General features: G+C 35.4%; 2 protein-coding genes across 2 annotated transcripts in view; one reads left to right on the top strand and one right to left on the bottom strand.

Annotated features, from left to right (window-relative positions):
• The window catches only part of LOC112050427 (GTPase-activating Rap/Ran-GAP domain-like protein 3), a 229371-nt gene that overhangs the window by 125093 nt on the left and 80453 nt on the right, over positions 1 to 23825 (bottom strand). The gene's annotated exons all lie outside the window — the stretch shown is intronic.
• On the top strand, positions 6597 to 7887 carry LOC112050414 (ZZ-type zinc finger-containing protein 3). The gene is made up of 2 exons (XM_024088678.2): positions 6597 to 6756; positions 6890 to 7887. The coding sequence occupies exon 2, from the start codon at positions 6892 to 6894 to the stop codon at positions 7855 to 7857; it is 966 nt and encodes a 321-aa protein (XP_023944446.2). The 5' UTR covers positions 6597 to 6756; positions 6890 to 6891; the 3' UTR covers positions 7858 to 7887.

Genomic DNA, 23825 nt, shown 5'->3' with positions numbered 1-23825 from the left:
ATAGTTTGTAAAGGTCCATTAATTAACCCTATCAGATGGTGGTTTTGGAGAAATAGTTTTGGCTCCAACCTTGGCTGTAAAGAGGGCATCGGCTTCGAGTTTATCGATTAACAGTTTCACTGATTTAAACCGCCGTGCCAAATTAATGACATCGTAAAAATAAAATTGTAGATTTTAAGCACTTAGGTACATTTTATTTATTTATACTTTATTGCACAAAACAAAAACAACAACAGAGAAAACAAAAGAAAAAAAAGGTATATTTATTTATATATTACATGTATAAATATAAAATATAAATAATAAATATATATGTTTTCACTATATTACAATATATAATAAAACATATGAATATATATAAAATACATTTATAAAGTACATTTTTGATAGTTCCAGTCATTATTATGAGTTTCTTAACTGGAAATATCTGATTTGTGTTTAGTTTAGACATTCATAATTGGTAAATTACGGTCATATTCCCGTCAATTAATAGCTTGTAATGATATTTAGGCACTCGTTTTGAACTCAAGACAGTTATTCACTAAGGTTTTTCATTAGGATATACAGTTTAATAAAAAACCATCATAGTTTAATCATCATCAAAACCTATTCATTATAATCAATACATATAAATAAAATTGAAGTGTCGGTCTGTGATCCAAAATAAGTGTTTTTTTCAAGTGCTTATAGCTATTCACACTATACTAAAATATAGTCAAGTTTTATTAAATTTTGTCTGATTTTAATGGGACTATCACTGTCTATGACAACATATAGGCTACTTTTATCCCAAAAAAATACATGGTTCCTCTGGAATTTGTGAGAAGCAGTATTTTATCGCGTACGAAGTCGCGGAAGTCTGCTAGTTGATAAATTTTCATCCTCCTCCTAACAAGTCCGTTTCTATCTTAGATTGCATCATCACTTACCATCAGGTGAGATTGTAGTCAAGGGCTAACTAGTAAACAAAAATAAAAATAAAATTGACATAGTTTGTCCTAAATGTAAGTAAAGGCAAAGAGCCAATAGTGTCAAAGTACAGCTGTTTAAGTATTTAAAATTTAGCTCTTTCACTTTACAATTCTGTAATACCTGCAAATACGACACTTAAATCCTGCAAACAGCGTCGCACGGCGGCGAAGCAGTCACGTATTTCATTTGTAGCTCACGATGAATCTCGTTTACGCCGGGGACTGGCGTTAAGCCTTCCCTTCCCTTAACTATCGTATTACTTTACAAATCGTGTTGATTTTATGTTTTTATCCGTCTACCAATTGGCAACCGGTGCAAGTTATTGAAATAACAGGTTGATGCATAATTATCCAGTTTTTTCCAGCGCGTTTTTTGTCAGTGAAAAGTAGTGTTTTATTTATTACTAGCGGACGGATAAAGTATCCTATAACCTTCTCCGTATTATGGTCTAAAACCGTGCCAAGTTTCATTTGAATTCATTCAGTAGTGTCAGAGTGATGGCCGAATAACAAAAAAATACGGACAGTTGGTTGTTGTTTTCAAATGCGTGTCGAAAACCATTATTCGTCTATAGCAATTTCAACTCCCCATAATATACTTTACCACTTCGAGAAAAGATGGTAAGTCCGTCCGTTTCCTTCCAACTAGTCGGAAGTTAGACGGCCTCCGTGGCCCAGTGGTATTACAAGATGGAAGTCCTGGGTTCGATCTTCGGCTGGACCGATTGAGGTTTTCTTGATTGGTAGCTAGTCTGACTGGCGGGAGGCTTCAGCCGAGGCTAGCTATCTATCACCCTACTAGCAAATGCGTACCGCCAAGAAGCAATTTAGCGGTACGATGGCGTGTAGGAACCAAAGGGTTGTGGATTTTCATCCTTCTCCTAACAAGTTAGCCCGCTTCCATCTTAGATTGCATCTTCACTTGTGATGTGATCAGGTAAAGTGAGGTGAGATTGCAGTCAAAGGCTAATTTGTAAAGAATAAAAAAAAGAAAATATAAAATCCTAACACTGTCTCGATCTGGGATTCGAACTTAAGATCTTATTGTAAACCTGAAACCTCGATAAGTGGTATGCGCAGTGAATTTACAAGACGGTGGTTCTGGGTTCGATCCCTGGATGGGCCGATTGAATTTTTCTTAAGGTCCAGGTTTGGCTGGTGGGAGGCCCGCTTCTATTCTATCCTATCACTATCACTTACCATCAAGTGAGATTTTTGTAAAGGGCTAACTAGTAAATAAAAAAACACCATATACGAGTACTTGCTCATAAATATGTACGTCATTAGGTTAGGAATATTCAGCGGTGCTTAAGTCTACATTCTCTACTACTTTGTGGTTAAAACCTGAGCTTTAATCTACTTGTGCACAAGTAGGTAAATCGGCTTTCAGGTGCATTTGTATGTACAGCATACGATAATAAATGTAACGTGAGACAACCACAGAGCGACCGCAGTGCATCATAAGCAGTACAGAGACATTTAAGAAGGCTTTTACTGTTACAAAATTATGATCATTAGCTAGCAAACTACTGCAAAACAAAAGACACAGAGCGACCGCAGTGCATCATAAGCAGAACAAAGACATTTATGAAGGCTTTTCATCATTATCAACCCATATTCGGCTCACTGCTGAGCTCGAGCCTCTCTCAGAATGAGAGGGGTTAGGCCAAATACAAAACAAGAAATCTTTTACTGTTACAAAATTATGGACACTGGCTAGCAAATTACTGTAAATTCGTTCAGGAATTACTGAGCTTAGCAGAGTAACGTATAATAATAACCAAACAGTAAAAGAATTTTTCAAATTGGTTCAGTCTTTTCGGAGCTCAATGCAAAGAAACAATCAAATATTTCCCCTATATAGTATATTCTCTTTCCTCTATATATTCGTAGATTAATTACTAAAGCTATTTATATTAACTCTTAATGAGTGCCTGGTTGGACCAGTTAGAAGCTTGCGCGGCTTTAGATCACGAGGCCCTGGGTTCGAATCCTAACTCAGAAATGTTTTTGTTCCTTCCAAGAACTTTTTAGTAAAAATTATCAGCCCATAGTTGGGAAGTTGGTGGTGGTATACACTTCGGAGCAGGATAAGCAGCCGGTCAATGATCTTTTTTTAAAAATGCTTCGACTGAAGACTTTTGAAGATTGAATTGAAAATTGCTTTGAAATTTCACTATTCCTGTCCGTGGGTTGCGGCATTTATTTGCGGTTTTGATATTAACATAATAATTTCTTTTATAGTCGATGGTAAGAAGATCAAAGGAAAAGCATTATTTATTCAGCCTATGTTTGTGTAGTTGCATATCATATTATGGAAATCAGGGTGTACCTAACACAACTGCGAGTAGGAGTAGATATCTCCCTCATGTATTTATTAAGATTGATATTGGCTATTTCGCTACATATTGCGTTTCAGATTGTCAACGTATTCAATCGCGATATTTGATTTATTCTGTATTTCAGAAGATATTTTATCGATAACATGTTTTCAATGTAACTATCATCTTACAGGCACGAGGATAAAACGGAAGTATACTTGAGGGCCATTGGAGCTTTCATATTCAGGAAATTGTATACAATGATATCAAATTTTATTGTATGATCAAAATAATCATTGAAATTATGAGTTTAACAAAGTGTGACTATTGAGTTACTTGCCAGCTCTTCTCAGCATTATATTTTTAACCGACTTCCAAAAAGGAGGAGGTTCTACGTTCGGCTGTATGTATGTTTGTTTTTTTTTATTCTTTACAAGTTATCCCTTGACCACAATCTCACCTGATGGTAAATGATGATGCAATCTAAAGCTATGGTCTCTTGACCTGGCTTCACCGCAGCGGTGTTGTTATATATACTAGTTAGTTATAGTTGGGGGGGCCAAATTATTGGTAAAGATTTCTCACAAAAGAAACAAAATTCTCGCTTGAAAAATGACTTAAAAATGAATTCCAACTTTTCGGCGCACGCTTCACCAGAGAAAAAAAGAGATTGTGGATTACCTACATTTTACTAATTTTGCTTTCACACGTATCATTGATACGGTTGATACAGCGGTAGCTAAGCCCCTGACTAGAGTAGGTACACATTACACTATCGAAGTTCGTGGTGCGGGTGACAGATCAACACGTATGAAGTTATGACGGCTATTGTCGTAATTGATGGAAATGAGAACCTCCTCCTTTTGAAAGTCAATGAAATATCGCTATTCTTGGACTCACTTAAGCGATTCCTCAAAATCCTTAAGCGGAACTTCCAACTCTCTTATTTTGAAGTTCGGACGTTTTCATAATGCAAAACTTGATCCAAACTTTCCGTTCCGGTTGCGAGTTGAAACCCGTTTTATGTTTATAACTTTTGCATAATACGCCTTGATGTAAGTAGCTATTTATTAGAATTTATGAGTTGGCGTCTGTTCGATTTCACTTCGAAAACCAAAAGATCCTACTGTTTTTGGAGACAGTAACTGCATAAAACTGTGCGAGCATGCTCGAGCATTATTCCCAAGTAAAATAGAAAACTGCCGATTATAATATTTTTATATTATGTTATTCTAGGCCCTGTTATTATAGGCTCCAATGATTAATTTAAGCTTGCCTACAAAATCACCGCAAAAAGTGATTCGAATTTAGCAACACACATGCACAATTTTGTTTACTTACATTATGTATTTATAGTTTTTACACTTCCTAAATACACAACTCGACATTGTAGACAATATTTAAGTATTTTGTGTTTAAATAACTTTCGTTGTTTAATAAGCGACTTAAAGAAATGAAGAAAATATTAAGCATATTTTGTCCGCCTCGGTTTTGATGCGCTAGTTGCTAGGCTTAGCCTTAAACTTTCTTTTCTTACTGTTTCTTTAAAGATTAGATATTGTACCTTTTGACCCATCTTTTGAGACCCGTGATTAGCACAGTGGAGTGGATAAGATCTCTGACTTCGATCTGAACTGCGTAGGTTCGAATACGGTCTGGGGCATGCACCTCCAACTTTTCAGTTATGTGTATCTTAAGAAATTATAGGTACCTATATCACGTGACCTAAACGGTGAAGGAAAAACAACGTGAGGAAATCTGCGTATCTGAGAATTTTCTTAATTCTGTGCGTGTCTGGAGTTTGCCAATCCGCATTGGGCCAACGTGGTGGACCTATTAGTCTAACTCTTCTCATTCTGAGAGGAGACTCGTGGCCATATAGTGAGCCGAATATTGATGATGCGAGTGTCTTTTAACTATGAGCCATAATATATCTATAACTGACTCGCTGGTCCAGTGATTGGCCTTCGGATCACGATTCACGAGGTCTTGGGTTCCAAAAATTATTTAGTATTTTATGGAATACCTATGTATTCTGTGGTACGGCTGGCAATTGGCATCCCTTGACAACACTTGGCAACACTTGAAAATGCCTTATTGATGATGATTTTATTTGATTTTAGTAGAATTAGGCAGGTGGGTAAGTACTCCTTCAAGTCTACTACCTACCTACCATACATAGAAGCTATTAACTGGAATGGATAAGTTTATAAACAGTAAGTTGGTACCTATTCAAGTACTTACCTAAATCGAAAATTAACCTCTCAGCTTATGCTTTTGACGGCTTTCTATTAAAACTTTACAACATGTTCGAAATGAGAATTTGAAACTTACCTATGTAGTATGTACCTACCTTCCTAGGGTACCTATACCTACCTGCGTTGACATATTTTTTTTGCCAAGTACGGATTAAGGAACTTTTAGAGTGAAAAAAGCGGGATTCTTTCGTCAAGAGTGTAAAAAATCGTAAAAAACGTATATATAATCAAAAGATTTTGATTATTTATCTTTTTATTTGAGTTCAAATTACGTTTGCGTGAAAACAGATAGCAAAAATATTTATAGAATATATTTATTTCTGAAAAAAATGTGTCCTTATTTCGTGTAGATTCAAGTTTTGGTAAAAATATCACATTTAGGCTTTTTAATATTTGTCAAGAATATCAAGCACATAATAGCTACTTATACAACTAAATGGCAATGTGAAAAGGTGTGTGAAATATTTTGGTAAAAGCTCTACATTGTGCTTCCCTGTCACAAGGACGTACCAATAAGTGCTTACACGACGTAGGTATTGATTTAAATGATTGTAGATTAAAGTAAACAGCAGAATTTCATTATACTTAATTATTATTTTTACAAGCAAGCTTTCAAAAGTACACTATTGTACTGAAAAAGCTTCATAAATGGAATTGTGTAATAGTAGTGACATCTTGTGAACGTTTTTGGAAGATAAAGTCTTTGGTATATTTTTGCAGAGGGCGTTGTAATCACACTTCACAGCGAACCTATCGGTAAACTGCGAGACTCTTTCAGTGCTTCTAGCAACTAACAGATGGCAGTGTTAGTTATTACCTATAATATAATATTAAGCTTACCAATCTACATTTCGTGAATTTAGCATTTTATTACGATAATTTAATATAAAATTATATCACATTCATTTCATTATAATTTAATTAGTAAAGTAATTTAACAAAAATGTTGAACAATAAACATTTTTGAACGTAGCGTGACATTACAGCTGACAGTGACAGTGACAATTGGGTTGATTGACAACATTGACATTGACAATAGACTTACCAAACAAAAAAGTATTGATTTTGTTGTGATTGTGAAAACGAAAAACAAATAGTATTCGTTAAAATATTACAAAATAGACTTATTAAATATTTAAAACTAGATAATTTATTACAATACTTACCGGCTACACCAGCCCTCCAACGACGCGCTCCTGAATTCAGGTTTGCATTTTTTATGTTGCACATTTTGTATCTTGTTTTTGATTTTAACACTCAGTCTTTTTGGGCTCCCGGTCAATTTGAAACTGGACATCGTGTGTCGCACACTACATAGTCTCTTATATTTTTATTTCAGTCATGGAGCACACGGAAGAGACGCCTGATTATGATAACGTATTTGCATTTGAAACTGACCATTTAGCCATAAGAGGGAATAAAGACTACAGTGAAATGTTAAAATATATCATACAATTAGAGACTCAGAAAACAACTGCCCTACAAAACATTGAAGATTTGTGTGAGACACAGAACAAAGCTTTAGAAGATCCAGTAGCATTTGTGCAAGATTTACAGTCTGGAACGGTTTGCTTCCCGCCACACCAAAAAATAGCAGATTTACCAGCAATCGACTGGAGTTTATATGGCATTGATTCAGAAATCGAGAACAGCTACAAGCCCACAAAAGAAGAATTAGAATCTGCCACAAAAGTGAGAGGACGAATATTCACAGATAGTAAACCCGAAACATTCAATCAACTGTGGTCATGTGAGGAGCAGAAACGGTTAGAAGAGTTGTTAGAAATATATCCTGAAGAACTTGTAGAAGCAAGGAGATATAAGAAAATAGCCAATGCCCTAGGTACTAGAACACCAGTACAAGTTATGAGCAGAATACAAAAGTATTTTAACAAGTTAGCTAGAGCAGGCCTGCCTATACCCGGCCGAGCACCTAAACGGGTCAACAAAGACAGGAGTAGATCATTTTTCTTTAAAAAATCAACTTTCTTTCCTCAATTGCACGTACCAGTTAAAATGGAGGATCCCTATGACAGTAATTGTAGTGACACTCAAGAAGGAACGTCTCTTGATATGAAATTTGGTAACAAGTCCATGCTGGAACTCTTGAAAGCTGCTAAGGAGCAGAGGGTATTGGATGAAACGATGCCTGTGTATCAAACAAAGACCATTTGTGTGGGATGTCAGAAAACTGGCTTCCTAGGAGCAAGGTGGACAGACAATGCTGGAACTGATTTTTGTACGGACTGTGTTGTAAAATTGTTGCCTGCGGAAAAACTTATACCTATTAGACAACCAGCTGTATAGACAAAATAAATGGTTAGCAATAGCAAATAACGTTTTTATAATCTCATTACATACCCATAGGTACAACATGATTGTGTGAAAAAATCTGTAATCATAATCTCTTACAACCTGCCAACAAAAGATTTCTTTTGTTGTCAAATGACTGGCTGAGATGTGGGGCATTTTGGTACATTCAACTTATTCAATGTATTTGGTAGCCCATCAGTGTGAGTCTGCAAAAACAGCTTGTAGATGCGGTATATACTGTAGGTGACCTCTTGTACAAATAATAATAATTTGTATAAAATGCTTATTTTTTTGTTCATGGAAGATATACGTTTGTATTACTTAGTAAATACATTTTTTTTTCAAATCACCTGAATTAATACAATTACAATACCAGAATAGAATTTGATTTTTTTCTATTTTCTGTAACTAAAGACACCCAAATCTATCTATTTATATATAAATGAATTGCTGTTTGTTTGTCTTGCTAAAATTCAAGAACGGCTGAACAGATTTATCTTATCTTGGTCTTGAAATGTTTATGGAGGTATAGGGAAGGTTTAAAAGGTGAGAAAAATCAGAATAAGTTCTGGGAAAAACATAAAAACAAATCTTTTCTATTTCCCATACAAACGTTTAATAGTCAAGGGGTAGGGTAGGGTAGGGTATGTGAGAAGTGCACAGAAGTCAAAGCGAAGCTTGATCGGGTCCGCTAGTAGTAAAATAGTTTTTCAAATTGGTCAAGTAGATTTTGACTTAAAATGTAACACATTAATATGACAGTTAACAAGGGCTCTTTGCGCTAAAGCAGCTCTTAACTGCACTGCACTTATGATAGTAAATTGTAGTAGCGGCGCGCATAAGGTTGTCGATCAGGGTAGTAAGAATAATTAACCAAACTGGGAAAATCTGCATTTAATAAGTGTTAAGAGGTATGCAGAACGTACGAAATGCATGTTTGAAGTGCACGCCATTGATTGATCGAATATACAACATTATTTTGACGTTTAAATGTTGCCACCCATTGACCTGATACATCTCTGACCATGAGCCAATGCAATCAACCAATGAGCCATAGATGTTAGATAACATGATACTAATATCCTTCCATCCAGTAATCCTGCTTGGCGGTTAAAATGAGTATGTACGAGTAAGTATAGCTGCTTTAGTTACCACCCTACCGACAAAGACGTGCCGCCAAGCGATTTAGCGTTCCGGTACGATGTCGTGTAGAAACCGAAAGGAGTGTGGATTTCATCCTACTCCTAACAAGTTAGCCCGCTTCCATGTTAGATGGCTTCCTCACTTAACATCAGGTGAGATTGTAGTCAAGGGCTAACTTGTAGAGTATATAAAAAAAGGAATCGCTCGCCAATTTGCAATTAAATTATATATTTTAGTATATACTATATAGTATGGTTAATGAGCTCTAACTTTGACTAAAAAAAACTAAAACCAGTAACTAAATTTCATACAATATAACAACAGCACTATAATGTCCTCACTGTGTGCACCATAACTTTAATGTTATGAACCGTAGACAACTGTTAAATCCAACTGGTCACCAATAGATACGAGTACACTCGCGTCAACGTCTCACGCACGATTGTACCGTCAACTGAGGCAATAAGTCCGAATCTGTGATAATAGTTGTAGGAAAAAGTGAGATTTTAATAGAGCGATCGTGCGATAGTGTATTCGAGGCGGGTGATGATGAACCACTGGCTTGGAACAGTGAACACGGGCCGCAGTCGACTGCCGTACCCTCTAGTCTAGATAGATACAGATAGACTGGGCTGATATCAAGCGTGCTAACTGTTACATATAGGTACTTACGCATTCATATTGCGAGACTAGGCACTTTTAGTTACAACTGTAATCGGAATATCCTATAATTAGTTTATTTAATCTATATTAACACTTTCATTACCGCTACGATTTTCACGATGTTTTCTCGGGAGCCGCCTACATTTTACGTTGGACTCGCTAGGTGAGTCGCCGGCGCTGCGATACGAATCATTCGACTCGCCACGCGAGTTCAGTGGCATTGCGTTAGGGTAAAAACTATGTTCTGTTATTTTTGTGGCCGTGACAGTGTACGTTACGTGTTTAAAGCAATTAACTAGTATATGGTGTAATTTAACAAAAAGAAAATGGCAAGAAACACTATAAATAAACGAAAATGTAAGTTTGTTTCGTAATTTATGCAGTGGCTCTCAATCTTACAAATACTGATTATTGTTGATATCTTATATTGTTTTTATAAACAGATTTTCTTATTATATGTATAGATGTTTTGAGTAAAGTTACATTTTAATTACTTTCGAAATTTATTAAATAGTGTCTGGTATATTTTTAGTGCTACATGTGCCAGAAACGGAGGCTTACGACGATGATTTAACTCAGATGGAGGAGGAGATACCAAGAAAGCGACAATGCGTAGAAGGTAACTTATTAATTTAACCAAATTTGAAAAATAAGGAGGTTCTCAGTTTAACTAGTACGTATGTATGTTTTTCCGAGATTATCTTTTATTTGGCTAAACCTATTTTGATGGGATTCAATTTTTATAATTTAATAAATAAATAAATATAATTATTCGTGAAATAATTTCGTTCCACAACATTACTAAACGCGCTTCCTCTGTATATACGGCAGAGTAAGTCACTCATCACTGAGGATTTTTAAAAACTCTGTCAAGGACTACTACTTAAATAAACAAAGATGACATAAGTAATAAATCATAACATGTTACAACATGGTAAGTAGGTATATATATTAGTATATTTGTTATATAATATATATTTTATATTTATAATATTTGTGTAAATGTTGTATGTATGCACCGTTCGTTTAACAAAAACGCAAGGACAGACTCAAAAACTTAGAAGTACCCATTTGGTGAACACCAAATTCGAGCCCCTACAAGGTGTCGAACACAATCCGCCGTTGTTTTACGAGTGAATGTGACTTTTGGTAAAATGAAAATAAAAGTATCTACCTTTTATATATTTCATTTATAAAAGTTTGAGAATCTATGTTAGTGAACTCGCCTAGCGAGTTCAAGGCATTGCAGAATAGTTTATTTTCTTTCGATTATAAACTGGGTCTGCACACCCGGCCCACCACGTTATTCATTAGATTAGTGTATATTTAGTCTTCAGTATTATTTTAAGCAGAAAATACACATGCATTTTGAAAAAAAATTGCAAAAACATTGAACTCGCGAGGCGAGTCTACGGCGCTGGAATAAAATTTACGTGGACTCTCCGGGCGAGTCGGTGGCACTGAACGTGTTAAATAGTAATTCTGAAACTTACATACCTAGTTATGCCAGATTTTGACCTAATACTTTCACATGCTCGTGTCTTGACGGTAGTCCGATTTTTTTTGGTATGAAGCGGGCATGAAGGTTTCTTTTTTTATTATTTATTTATTTACAAGTTACCCCTTGGCTTTGATGATGCAGTCTAAAATGGAAGCGGGTTAACTTGGTAGGACGAGGATGAAAATCCACACCCCTTTCGGTTTTTACACGACATCGTACCGGAACGCTAAATCGCTTGGCGGTAATTTTTTGTCGGCTAACCACGAATTAAGAAAACCTCAATCAGCCCAGCCGGGGCTAAAACCCAGGACCTCCGTCTTATAAATCTACCTCGCACACCACTGCGCCACGGAGGCCGTCTTTTCATGAGCTTATAGTTTTTGAGTTTATCCGTTACATAGGTATATGAAAATACAAATATTTTCTTCGAGAAACATCTATGTGTAGGTAAGGTAAGTAGCTATACACACAATGTCACATGGAGAAAATATTATCTCAATTCTCAGCTTGCATGGACGACCCTTGTCAATTTGTCGCTCAACATTAGCCAAGCGAAAAGAAGAAATTGCTTCAATTAAAGCACTCTTTCTTTGCCAAAACCAATTTCCGTTTTATCGGCTGACACAATACTTACCTACTTATCTAGGTACAAATATAAAAGATAGGTTTTTACCTATTGTACCTACCTACTTGTGTTCGGCTATTTTAGTAGGTCATTTTAGCAAACTCAGAAGTGATTACAAAAATAAGAAAACTAACGTCGAACAAAGGTTATGATTCACATTCTAGAATGGCAGAGAATGACCTTGAGTGAAATCATGCACTTGTGAACGTTGTGTGTAGGGTTAAAGGTACCTTTGACTGTTAACAAACACTCCCCTTTTCCACTCAAATCACTCTCCCCGCCTATCCCAAGTAACCCATAAAGAATTACACAACAAGAGATGTGAACGGCTCGAACACCACGAGCACACTGAACTGAAGCCGTCCGTACGACGGGCGCCTTATATCGCAAGTCGTTGCAACGCGGCGATAACATTATCTACTATTTAACGAAAAAAGCTGATCATCTGTACCATGAGAAACCATATATATACCTCACAGTAAACATACCTACCTACCTATCGGTGAAGGAATACATCGTGAGGAAACCTGCATACCAGAGAATTTTCTTAATTCTCTGCGTGTGTGAAGTCTGCCAATCCGCATTGGGCCAGCGTGGTGGACTATTGGCCTAACCCCTCTCATTCTGAGAGGAGACTCGAGCTCAGCAGTGAGCCGAATATGGGTTGATGACGTGAAACATACCTAGTACAGGGCAGCATGTCCTAAGTTAAATTACTCCTCCCTTTAATCTGAGGCATAGATATGCCTGTTATTTAACCGCAACCACCCTTCAGAACCGGAACACACTAATGATGTTTGGCGACAGAAATATTCATGCATCGCGGTAGGTTAGGTAATATCTCTGTCACAACGGGCATTACTTAACAAGGTAGGAAGATACCTACATATTCTATTGGTAACGGCGTATATCATATTTTTTGTAATGTCATGGTACAATATCTAAGTACTGTACTGTATTAAAATATCTTACAAATATTTAGGTAGCTAAAGGTACTCGCATAGCTATTACATAATAGGCATCTACCTACATAATATCATGTTTGTGTTGCCAAGTATTTTCAACAATTTTCATACAAATCTGAAATCGGAAATTCGTAACAATACATTTTTAATCGGACTGTTTGTAATAACTTGAAAACGCTTTTTTGCAACTGGAAATTGCTGCTCTTCACTTCGTTCGTGCGGAATTTACTACATTCACATATGGATTTTTTGTGTTGGTAAGGTTATTATAAAAAATGCAATGCAAATCAATGCATATTTGTCCATATCAGGACGGACAATCCAAACACTTTCAATCTATACTTATAATAAAACTGGTCGAATTATATACGTTTAATTTGAGATTTTATTTATACCATTTGTGACAACAAAAGTTAGCGTGGCATAACGGAAGACAGAGCCATCTAGAATCTATACTTATAATACGAATTCTGTACAATTTGTACATTAAAGATATTTTGGTAATTTTTGCTGGGGGAGATTATATAATCGTACGATACTGATGCTAAAAATATTTTTTTTCGATTTTTTGTCTGTATGTGTGTCCGTGTTTTTTTATTATTCGGGCATCACGCTGAAACCACTGAATAAATTCAAATGAAACTTGGCACGGTTTAAGATCATATTATGGAGAAGGTTATAGGATACTTTTTATTGCGAAAATAAAATAAAAAGGGGGTGAAATAGGCGTTGAAAGTTTGTATAGAAAGTCCTTAATTTTTAGAGTTACAGTTTTAAAAATTTGTTCATAATTCATTAAAAAAAATACAAAATATAATGAGATTCAAAAAATTTTAAAATTCAAATTATAAAGTGGTGAAATAGGACTTGAAAGTTTAGGTACATTGATTTCCACGCGGACGAAGTCGCAGATGTCCGCTAGTATGAAAATAAAAGCGTAAGAGCTTAAGTATGAAAACATGTTTGGTTCACACAGACGGAGTCCTCCAAAGAATTACCTACCGCTTACCTAATTGCAAAGACGAGCACCTTTAAGCTCTGCCAACGGCACGGCGATGATTGCATTTGCTCCCACTTAATACTGTTGGCACTTCCAGTTTTCACATTTCACACTCAAGTAAACCTGTTTCAGTACAGTACGAACATTGGATAAAGCTTTGAAAACAATTTATATAATTACTAGCAGTCAAGCAGACGCCCCCCGGTTTCACCCGCATAGTTCCCGTTATCGTTGGAAAACGGCGATAAAATATAGCCTATGACACTCATAAATAACGTGGCTTTCTAGTAATAAAGGAGTTTTTTTACAAAAACTTACAAACCTAAGCATTATAGATATAATACGATGACAAAATAAAACTTTATATTTAAGCCTCAATAGCTCAACGGTAAGAGCGGTCGGACTCATCACCGAGGGGTGGTGGTTCAATCCTCACCCTGTTGGTCTATTGTCGTACCCACTCCTAGCACAGTCTTTCCCGACTATATAGTTGGAGGGGAATGGGAATATTGGTCATATTAAAAAAATATAACTAATATTCTTTAAAAAAAAATATAATAATAAAACACTCACTGGTGTACGTAAATTTAACAAGAATAAAACCATTTAAAATCTGCTATCCGTTTACGGTTAAATCAAAAAGCTTTATTCTAAAAAAAACACTATATAACCGATTTAATTTCAACTATAGATTGTATATCCTAAGATCTAATAATCCTTCAGCTAAGCCCGACCTTTAACTCTAGAAAAACATTAACCGCATTAAGTCCGCTACTTTGACCATTTTATGTTCCCAATGACACTCAAGCTATCAAGAATCTAATGACTTATCATTTATCAAAATCGATTTAGCCATTGAGTAGTTCCGAACGGACAGCAACCTACTTACTTTTACGTACATTGATAGATAAAAAAGGGTCAGATATATCTCCTTATAAAATCCTTTTGGGCATCGCCGCAGTCGAGTAAAAACCATTTTGTGTTCACCGCTATTTTCTTTTTTTTTGTGTACGGTTCAATGTAAAATAGGCGTAAGGGTCGGGAAAATTCTAGGGGCTCTGTGAATCTGGTTTCATTAAAACAAAATGAAAGAGAGGAATAACGGGGATTTGCATTTTAAATTGGATCTAAAAGCAAATTATATTTTTAATTTAGAGACCTTTAAAAAGTCTTTCTTTTAGCGAAATTTATAAAGACCTTTTTTAAAAATAAAGTACCTACAAAGCTCGCTATAGATTTTCAATTTAGCAGCCAATCGTGTCCAACGTCGTAGGTACCTCGTTCGTTAGTAATTGCAAATGCGCGTTTCGCATACAAATATCTACACTGTAAGCTTCTGATAGCGTGAGGATAATTGAACGTGAACCGATCGGTATTTACTTTGTGATATTCAATTTCGCAAACAAAAATAACCAGTAAAAATATGCCGTTAGGTGAATCGTCTCTTTTTACCTGATACAGCAATCCGATAGAAAGGGTTATGATTTTAGCAGTCTACGTATATTAATGATTTTAAACTTATTTCGTGGTTGTTCATTATGAATGTTATTTAAACGGGTACATACCACGATAAAAAGACGAGATTTTTAATGTCCATATTTCGACCCAGTTGCATGGATCGTGGTCACGACGGGACTGAAGTTACGAGATGAGAAGTGAAGTCAGCTGTTAGGGGCAGAATCGATCTACCCTCTTTCTTGTTCTTTTTCTTTTTTCAACAACCTCGCATTTTCCACCACGATCCATGGACCACGATCCATGCAACTGGGTCGAAATATCGACATTAAAAATCTCGTCTTTTTATCGTAATATATACCCGTTTAATTAACATTCATAGTCTACGTATATGTTTGTAATGCTCCCTCTTAGCGTGTAACCTCTAAACTATTCATCCGATTTTGATGAATAAGGTGTCAATCTATTCGTCATTATGACGACAACATAAGCTAACGCGTAAATTATTTTAATTTTCTTCAACAAATGGAAGAGTCGAGGTTACCTTTTAGTGGTTTTTTACAGAAAAATTATTCATTTAGCCAACCCCTTAAAAATATTACCTAAACCGTATTTTATGTAAATATTTTATAATCAAAGTTAGTGGCATAGTGATTGGATTTGCATCGGAATCTATGTTTGTTCTCATCTTGTGCAATCTAACTGGTGAGAATATCGTACAACATACACACCACTTCTACTTCGATAGGATACGTATATATACCTACGTAGATACGTAGGTATATATGCGTGTGTATTTGTGTACTACTCACCTCTACTAGTGCTTCTAAGTTCTAATAGATCGACTGGCACGTGTATATATTTTGGACACCTTAACAATTCACTCAATGTCTTTGTTTTTATTTAATTAAACTAGCGGACGCCCGCGACTTGGTCCTCCCTTAGACCTCCTTAATCCAGTCCTTTAACCTATGATGAAATATATATATATACTACTACTATAACCTGTCTATGAGTACGAAGAATAATTGTACCAAGTTTCATGAAAATCCTTTAAGTAGTTTTTGTTTCTTTAACGAACATACAGACATACAGACAACAATTGTATATACATATTGCATTTATGGCATCAGTATCGATCACTTATCACCCCCTGATAGTTATTTTGGAAATATATATCATGTACAGAATTGACTTCTCTACAGATTTATTATAAGCATAGATTAACAATAAATACCTAGAAAGTTATTGTGGGCTAATATTTGACTTAATTTGACGTCCCACGAGCCACGAGATAAGATTTCATTATGAATTGTTGATCGTTTAGATTAATTTTGATGCCTATTCCAGCAAAAGCTTTCCTCATAAACTCGTTCAAACGTATCTGCCAAAAGCTATTTCACCAATCAAAATATGCACCGTTTTCTAAAAGCATTGCATTTTTGGTCGCGTCTAGTTGTAGGAATCCAATTTGCGTGCAGTTAGTGTTTTTGCTTTTACCACAGATCTATTCACCAAGCATTCTACGGCGTTATGTGAACTTTATACACTACCTGCTACACAAACTTAAACTTACCAAACTCCGGTTTTGTTGTGGTGCACTGAAATTAATATTGATACTGATTAATTTTTATAATGACTTTTTTTTATCTGAGCACATACTTTAAAGTAACAAGTTTTTTACCTAGTTTCTCAAAACCTAGGAGTCTGTTTTCAGGTGAAAAATTTATTAATTGTTTAAATTGTGAACTAAATAGGTACATGACAATATGTTTTAACGTTAGCTAGTTCTTAGGAGTCTCCACAAAGCTCCTTTCAATATAGTAAATGTGAACCTATAACAAAGTGACTTTATTATGAAGGTAATTTTAAAATCCGCCCACAGATTTTATAGGTCCTTAAAATGTTGCCGAGCTTGAAATGTGGTTCAACTTTTAGTTCTAAATTACGTTTCAAAGGTTTCACGGCTGAAAAATAGCTCTACATCAGACTTGAGCCATATAGCTAGCAGACACCCGCGACTTCGTCCGCGTGAAAATCAATGTAAACTCTCAAGCCTTATTTCACCACTTTAGAGTTTGAATTTAAAAATTTTTGAATCCCAATAAATTTTGTATATTTTTTAAGATTAATGAAATTTTTTTAAAACTGTAACTTTCCATACAAACTTTCAACCCCTATTTCATCCCCTTCTTATTTTATTTTCGCAATAAAAAGTATTCTATAACCCTTTCCGTATTATGCTCTTAAACCGTGCCAAGTTTAATTTGAATTCATTCAGTAGTTTCAGCGTGATGCCGCAATAACAAAAAAACACGGACAGAGACAAAAGATAGAAAAACAATATTTTTAGCTTCACTATCGATTATATAATGCCCCCCAACAAAAATTTTCAAAATATCTTCAATGTACAGAATGTACAAAATGTACAGAATTCGTATTATAAGTACAGATTCTAGATGGCGCTGGCATCCGTTATGCCACGGTAACGTTTGGTGTTACAAATGGTATAAGTAAAATCTCAAATTGCGAATAAAAATGTATAGAATTCAACTAGTTTTATTGTAAGTATAGATATCGTAAATTCTTTAGGTGATCCATCCACGTTTGAAACAACCTCGATTAAAATTAAAACCAACATGTAGGTGTGTATTATTAAAATGGAATTCATAAAATTATTACCTATTTAAATGATTGAAATGTAAATTAAACACTGTGGTTAATACGAAGCACGAACGTTAATAGGTCTATATTTTTGCACAGTCCATTACACAATATTTCGATGTTAACTGAACCGTTGTGTAAAACTGTTAAATTGATCCCACTAAAAACATTTTCATGTAAAGTAATGGCAATGCAAATGTACCAACATATACATACTAGCGGACTTGAATCACATTATATTTCGTATTTTTTTATGATTTATGGACAAATTTTTAAAACTATAAAAATGAAGGCCTTTCCATAAAAAGTTTTATGACCTATTTTATCCCCTTAGAGGTAGAATTTTTTCAAAATCCTTTCTTAGGGGATGCCTACGTCATAGTAGCTTTATGCATGCAGTAGAATTGACCAAAATCCTTTCATGACGAATGTTTACGTCTACCTGCATGCCAATTTTCAGCTCGATCCATTCTGTAGCTTGGGCTGTGCATTGATAGATTGAGGCTTCGGCCGTGGCTAGTTACCACCCTACCGACAAAAACGTACCGCCAAGCGATTTAGCGTTCCGGCACGATGTCGTGTAGAACCCGAAAAGGGGTGTGGATTTTCATCCTCCTCCTAACAAGTTAGCCCGCTTCTATCTTAGACTGCATCATCACTTACCATCAGGTAAAAAAAAAAGATATTTTATTATACTAGCGTTACAAAACCGAGGCGGACAAATGTGCATAATTGTCTTAATTTCATAAAATACCGAAAGTAATAATCCTATACTACTAATATTATAAACGCGAAAGCTTTTAGGATGTTTGTTACACTCTAACGCCGCAACTACTGAACCGATTTGACTGAAATTTGGAATAGAAATAGATTTTACACTGAAATAACACATAGGCTACTTTAATTCCGAAAAACCCCGAGAAATTTGTGAAAAACTAAATTTTACGTGGACGAAGTCGCAGGCATCCGCTAGTACTTTTTATAATGTAGGTAAACACAAAATTGTGCATGCAATTTGACGGCCTCCGTGGTGCAGTGGTATGCGCAGTGGATTTACAAAACAGAGGTCCTGGGTTCGATCCCCGGGTGGGCAGATTGAGATTTTCTTAATTTGTCCAGGTCTGGCTGGTGGGAGGCTTCGGCCGTGGCTAGTTACCACCCTACCGGCAACCTAACAAGTTAGCCCGCTTCCATCTTAGACTGCATCATCACTTACCATCAAGTGAGATTGTAGTCAAGGGCTAACTTGTAAAGAATAAAAAAAAAATGCTCAGTGGAGTAGCTAAATTCGAATCAGGTTTTTTTTAGTATATCGGATCAGTTGATATCGTAACATCCTGTAGGATGTTATTTATAACATGCTAGTTGACGTCCCGCGGTTTTACCGGCGTAGTTTCCGTTTCCGTACACGGGGATAAAATATAGTACCTAAAACACACAAAAAACGTGGTTTTGTAGTTGTAAAAGAGTTTTTAAAATCGGTACAGTAGATCCAGAGATAACCCCCCACACTACACACTTTGAACACACTTTCTGAAAATAAATTTGCATTTGTTTTCCTTATAATGACATTTTGATATGCTAGTCATTTTTGCAACAAGTGCGCACATCAGGCGCACTTCGTTATCTGTGCAAAAATTGGTTTGTTTTTTTAGACAAATGCAAAAACAGCCAGTATTACTAATAAAGTAAATTAATACTTTTGTGTTTCTGATACAGATACATCGTTGACATTTTTTGTCTAAGTTATTAAAATTAAAGAATTAAATGTTTTTTTTTATTATATTTTATTTCACAAAGTTAATTTTATTCGTAAATTGTTCAGTACCGTTCGTTATTAGACAGATGATAAAGGTTTTATATTACATTACGGCACATGTGCATCCCGTGATAGCCTAGTGGATATGACCTCTGCCTCCGATTCCGGAGGGTGTGGGTTCGAATCCGGTCCGGGGCATGCACCTCCAACTTTTCAGTTGTGTGCATTTTAAGAAATTAAATATCACGTGTCTCAATCGGTGAAGGAAAACATCGTGAGGAAACCTGCATACCAGAGAATTATCTTAATTCTCTGCGTGTGTGAAGTCTGCCAATCTGCATTGGGCCAGCGTGGTGGACTATTGGCCTAACCCCTCTCAACCTGAGAGGAGACTCGAGCTCAGCAGTGAGCCGAATATGGGTTGATGACATGTGCATCCTACTTTACATTACGGCACATGTGTGTAAAGAGATACATTACGATATTGAAATTGATGAAATAAGCGATACTTTACGAGCAAATGTGTTATAAATATTTTAATTCAATATTTGAATATCTTATGTACCTACATACCTACCAAACATGTAAGATGCCCGTGGATATAGCCGACATGCGAAGAGAGTCATAAAATTGTCATAAAGAACGCATTACCGCTCGACAAGAGCTTTTATTTCCTACGAGAATATCCATATAGTATCGAATACGAATACCGACAATTTTATTGTTATTCGAAGCTGATATATGTGATAATTTACGCTCTAGTTCTATTATAACCTTCTACCTATATATTATTTCCGAAATTAAATTAAGCTAGACTAAAATATCATCATTATCACCGGATGCCTTCTTCAAACTGAAGTTTGGCGGTCATGGGCAGAAAACATTTCCGGTCTTTTGTAAAATTTTTAATCTGCGTGTAATTAAACTTGGTCCACTCTTTGAAATCATTTATCCACTTTCTCCTAGACTAAAATAGCCGAAGTTATAACTTGATAAAAAACGCGATAGTTAGGTAAACGTTTAACTTATGTAGTCTAGTAGTAAAAAATAATCAAAATCGGTTTAGTAGATCCAGAGATAACCCCCCTACAATTCCACAAAGTTTACCAATAATATTAGTATGTATAGAAGTATAGAATCACAGTCTAATGTTGATTGCTGAGTAGTATTACCAACAAGAAAGCATTAACAAAAAAATTTACTTTCAGAGGGGGGATGTTAGGATGAATTTCATACGAATTTCGTTTTTTACATTTATTGAAAACACAAAAAATTCTAAAATAATAATTAAAAAAAAAAAAATACCACCGCCTCCAAAACATTAACGTACCTACCACGAAAAGGGGAAAAATACCTATTGATCACTTTGAAGTCGGTGCCAAGCCAGTGTGGTGTTGGTTTTAGTTGTTACTGAAAAGAACATGAAAAACAAAAAGAATGTCTGAAATTCAAAAATCTTTACGATAGGTACCGCATTTTTGAATTAATAAATCACTGACTTGGCACTGACTTCAAAGTGATATAGGTAGAAAATATTATTATATATGTTATCTTTCCGTTTTTATTTACGTGTTATGTACGTTAATATTTTGGATTCGGTTGTATTTTTAATAATTATATATTACATTACGGCACATGTGCGTTTTATTTTACATTATGGCACATGTGTATAATGAGTTACATTACAATGTTGAAATTGGTGAAATAAGAGATACTTTACGAGCAAATGTTATAAATCTGTTTACGGAATACTTAGTCTATTACAGAGTTAAAACTATGTGGTAACAACATCCATACACTGGACATACTAATAATAATAGTTGTCATGTGATAGGTTATAATTTGAAAAAATGCTTTCATTTGACATTGTTAATTAAAACAATACATTGTTAATTAAAAAAGAAGCAAAAAGCTCTTCAAAAAAGAGCAATTCGAGCAATATATCAACTAAAATCACGCGAGTCCCTTCGTCAAAAGTTTAAAGAAATAGGCATTTTAACAGTAGCCTGTCAGTATATATATAACAGTATAGTTTATGTAAGACAAAATATTAATTTGTACAAACGAAAAGGAGATCTAAACCCACGTCTTACTCGACACGGGCATAAGTTAGTTATTTCTGCATATCGTCTCCAAAGAGTTAAAAAATCTTTTGTGGGTTTGGGTGTACTCTTCTATAACAAGATCCCCAAGACTGTGATGGACTTGCCAATGCACAACTTTAAGCAATGTGTTAAAAAACATTTACTTAGTCGAGGTTACTATTGATGAGTTCCTTAACGACAAAGGTGCTTGGAGGCCATTGGATCAGCTTCCACCTTCACACAGGAAATAAAACTATAAGAAATTGTAATTTAATTGTTATCAAATGTAAATTGTAATACTGTATGACTTTTTCAAAAGAGCAACTGTTGAGTTTCTTGCCGGTATCTTCTCAGCAGAACCTGCCTTCCGAACCGGTGGTAGAATCTTTACAAATAGTCAACTGACGTGTCAAAAGTGCTTGTAAACTGAGCCTACTTGAAATAAATGAATTTTGAATTTTGAACTTTAAAAAAATAGGTACAATATCGCATACAATAATTGCTACTTCTAGGTATAAAGAAGTTCAACTATCAACTTTGTAAGATGAACTGCAGCTGATATTTAAGCCTTATCAAACAAATAAAACTTTTCCTCTCAAAGGCTTTAGAGGCTTTTACCTTCGAGCTTTGAATATAAATTACCACTCAGAAATATTATTCAGATACCTCATAAGCATTTTATCGCCCGTGTCAGTTATGATGTAGGCACGGGTATACTATAAAATATTATGAAAATAAAATTGCCAACTCTGTCTACTTAGAGCCTCATAAAAGAGAATCCTCTTGAATAACGCTGAAATACGGAGCACGTGACGACATTTTGTATTTAATAATTCGCCTAATGAGAAATTTATGTTGATTATGAGGAGTACTGGTCATATCCACTGGGCTATCACTTTGGGCTGTGATACTGATAGCCCAGTGGATATGACCTCTGCCCGGTCTGGGGCATGCATCTCCAACTTTTCAGTTGTGTGCATTTTAAGAAATTACATATCACGTGTCTCAAACGGTGAAGGAGAAAATGGTGAGGAAAGCTGCATACCTGAGAATTTTTTTAATTTTCTCCGTGTGTGAAGTCTGCCATTCCGCATTGGGCCAGCGTGGTGGACTATTGGCCTTACCCCTCTCAGTCGGAGTGGATACTCGAGCTCAGAGGTAAATAAACTAAAATTTGGTATGAATTTGGTTTTTAGCTGCTTCTTTTAACTCAGTCTCTCATATCGTCCAACCATTGTCGTCTTTGCCGACTGGGTGCTCTTTATATATCGTTTATCCTATCGATATTGCTTACCAAACTACGATTTCAAATTATTTAGGGCGAAACCCTATAAAATCGGAATAATTTGAACTCATCAATTCAATTCATCATAATTTTTTTAAAGAATGTTTGCCATATCTTTTAAATATGTGCAATATTTCCATTCCTCTCCAGTTAGTCAGGAAAGACTGCATTAGGAGTGGGTCCTACAATAGACCAACGGGGCGGGGGTCAAACCCCTCGGTGATGGGTCCGACCGCTCTTACCGTGAGCTATTGACTCTCTTTTAAAGGTAGCATCAATTTCATGGCTTACCAAACCTTTTAAAGAGCGTCAATAGCTCAATGCAAGAACAAAGACTTTGCAACACTTTGCAGATGTCTATTTAGAAGTAATAATATTAGTATATAGATGTTCAATGTTATCGTGAATTGATATTTTAAAAATAATAAAAAATATATTGCCATGTAACAACAAATGTGGCCCAAGAAGTAAGACGATTGATAACAGTTCTCAAGATTCATTCGTAAACAAAACCACAGAATACTATTAAACGCAGTTGTATTGTCTGGAAGTAAAATATTTGGGGGAGAAAATTACTAATCAAATTTACTGGCTAAGGTTTTAAGGCTCGGTTATTCCGGAAGACGAGACACTTTAAGAGGGACTCTACACTGGGAAAATAAGCCTTTAAATATAATTTCGCTTTGAAACGCCAAAAAGGCTTTATTAGTTCGTTACTCTCATTTATTACTTTCCGTTTTATTTTTAATTTTTCGCTTTTTGCAAGGCCAGTTCGTTTTACAAAAATGTTTACAAAAATATTGTCTTAATCTGTTATA

Source organism: Bicyclus anynana, chromosome 4 (genome assembly GCF_947172395.1).
Source record: "Bicyclus anynana chromosome 4, ilBicAnyn1.1, whole genome shotgun sequence".
NCBI classification, from domain to species: Eukaryota; Metazoa; Arthropoda; class Insecta; order Lepidoptera; family Nymphalidae; genus Bicyclus; species Bicyclus anynana.
This window is presented reverse-complemented; position numbering and strand designations above follow the sequence as displayed.

What these genes read in the sequence shown, in the direction of transcription:
- LOC112050414 (XM_024088678.2), top strand. Translation starts at nt 6,892, where the DNA reads ATGGAGCACACGGAAGAGACGCCTGATTATGATAACGTATTTGCATTT.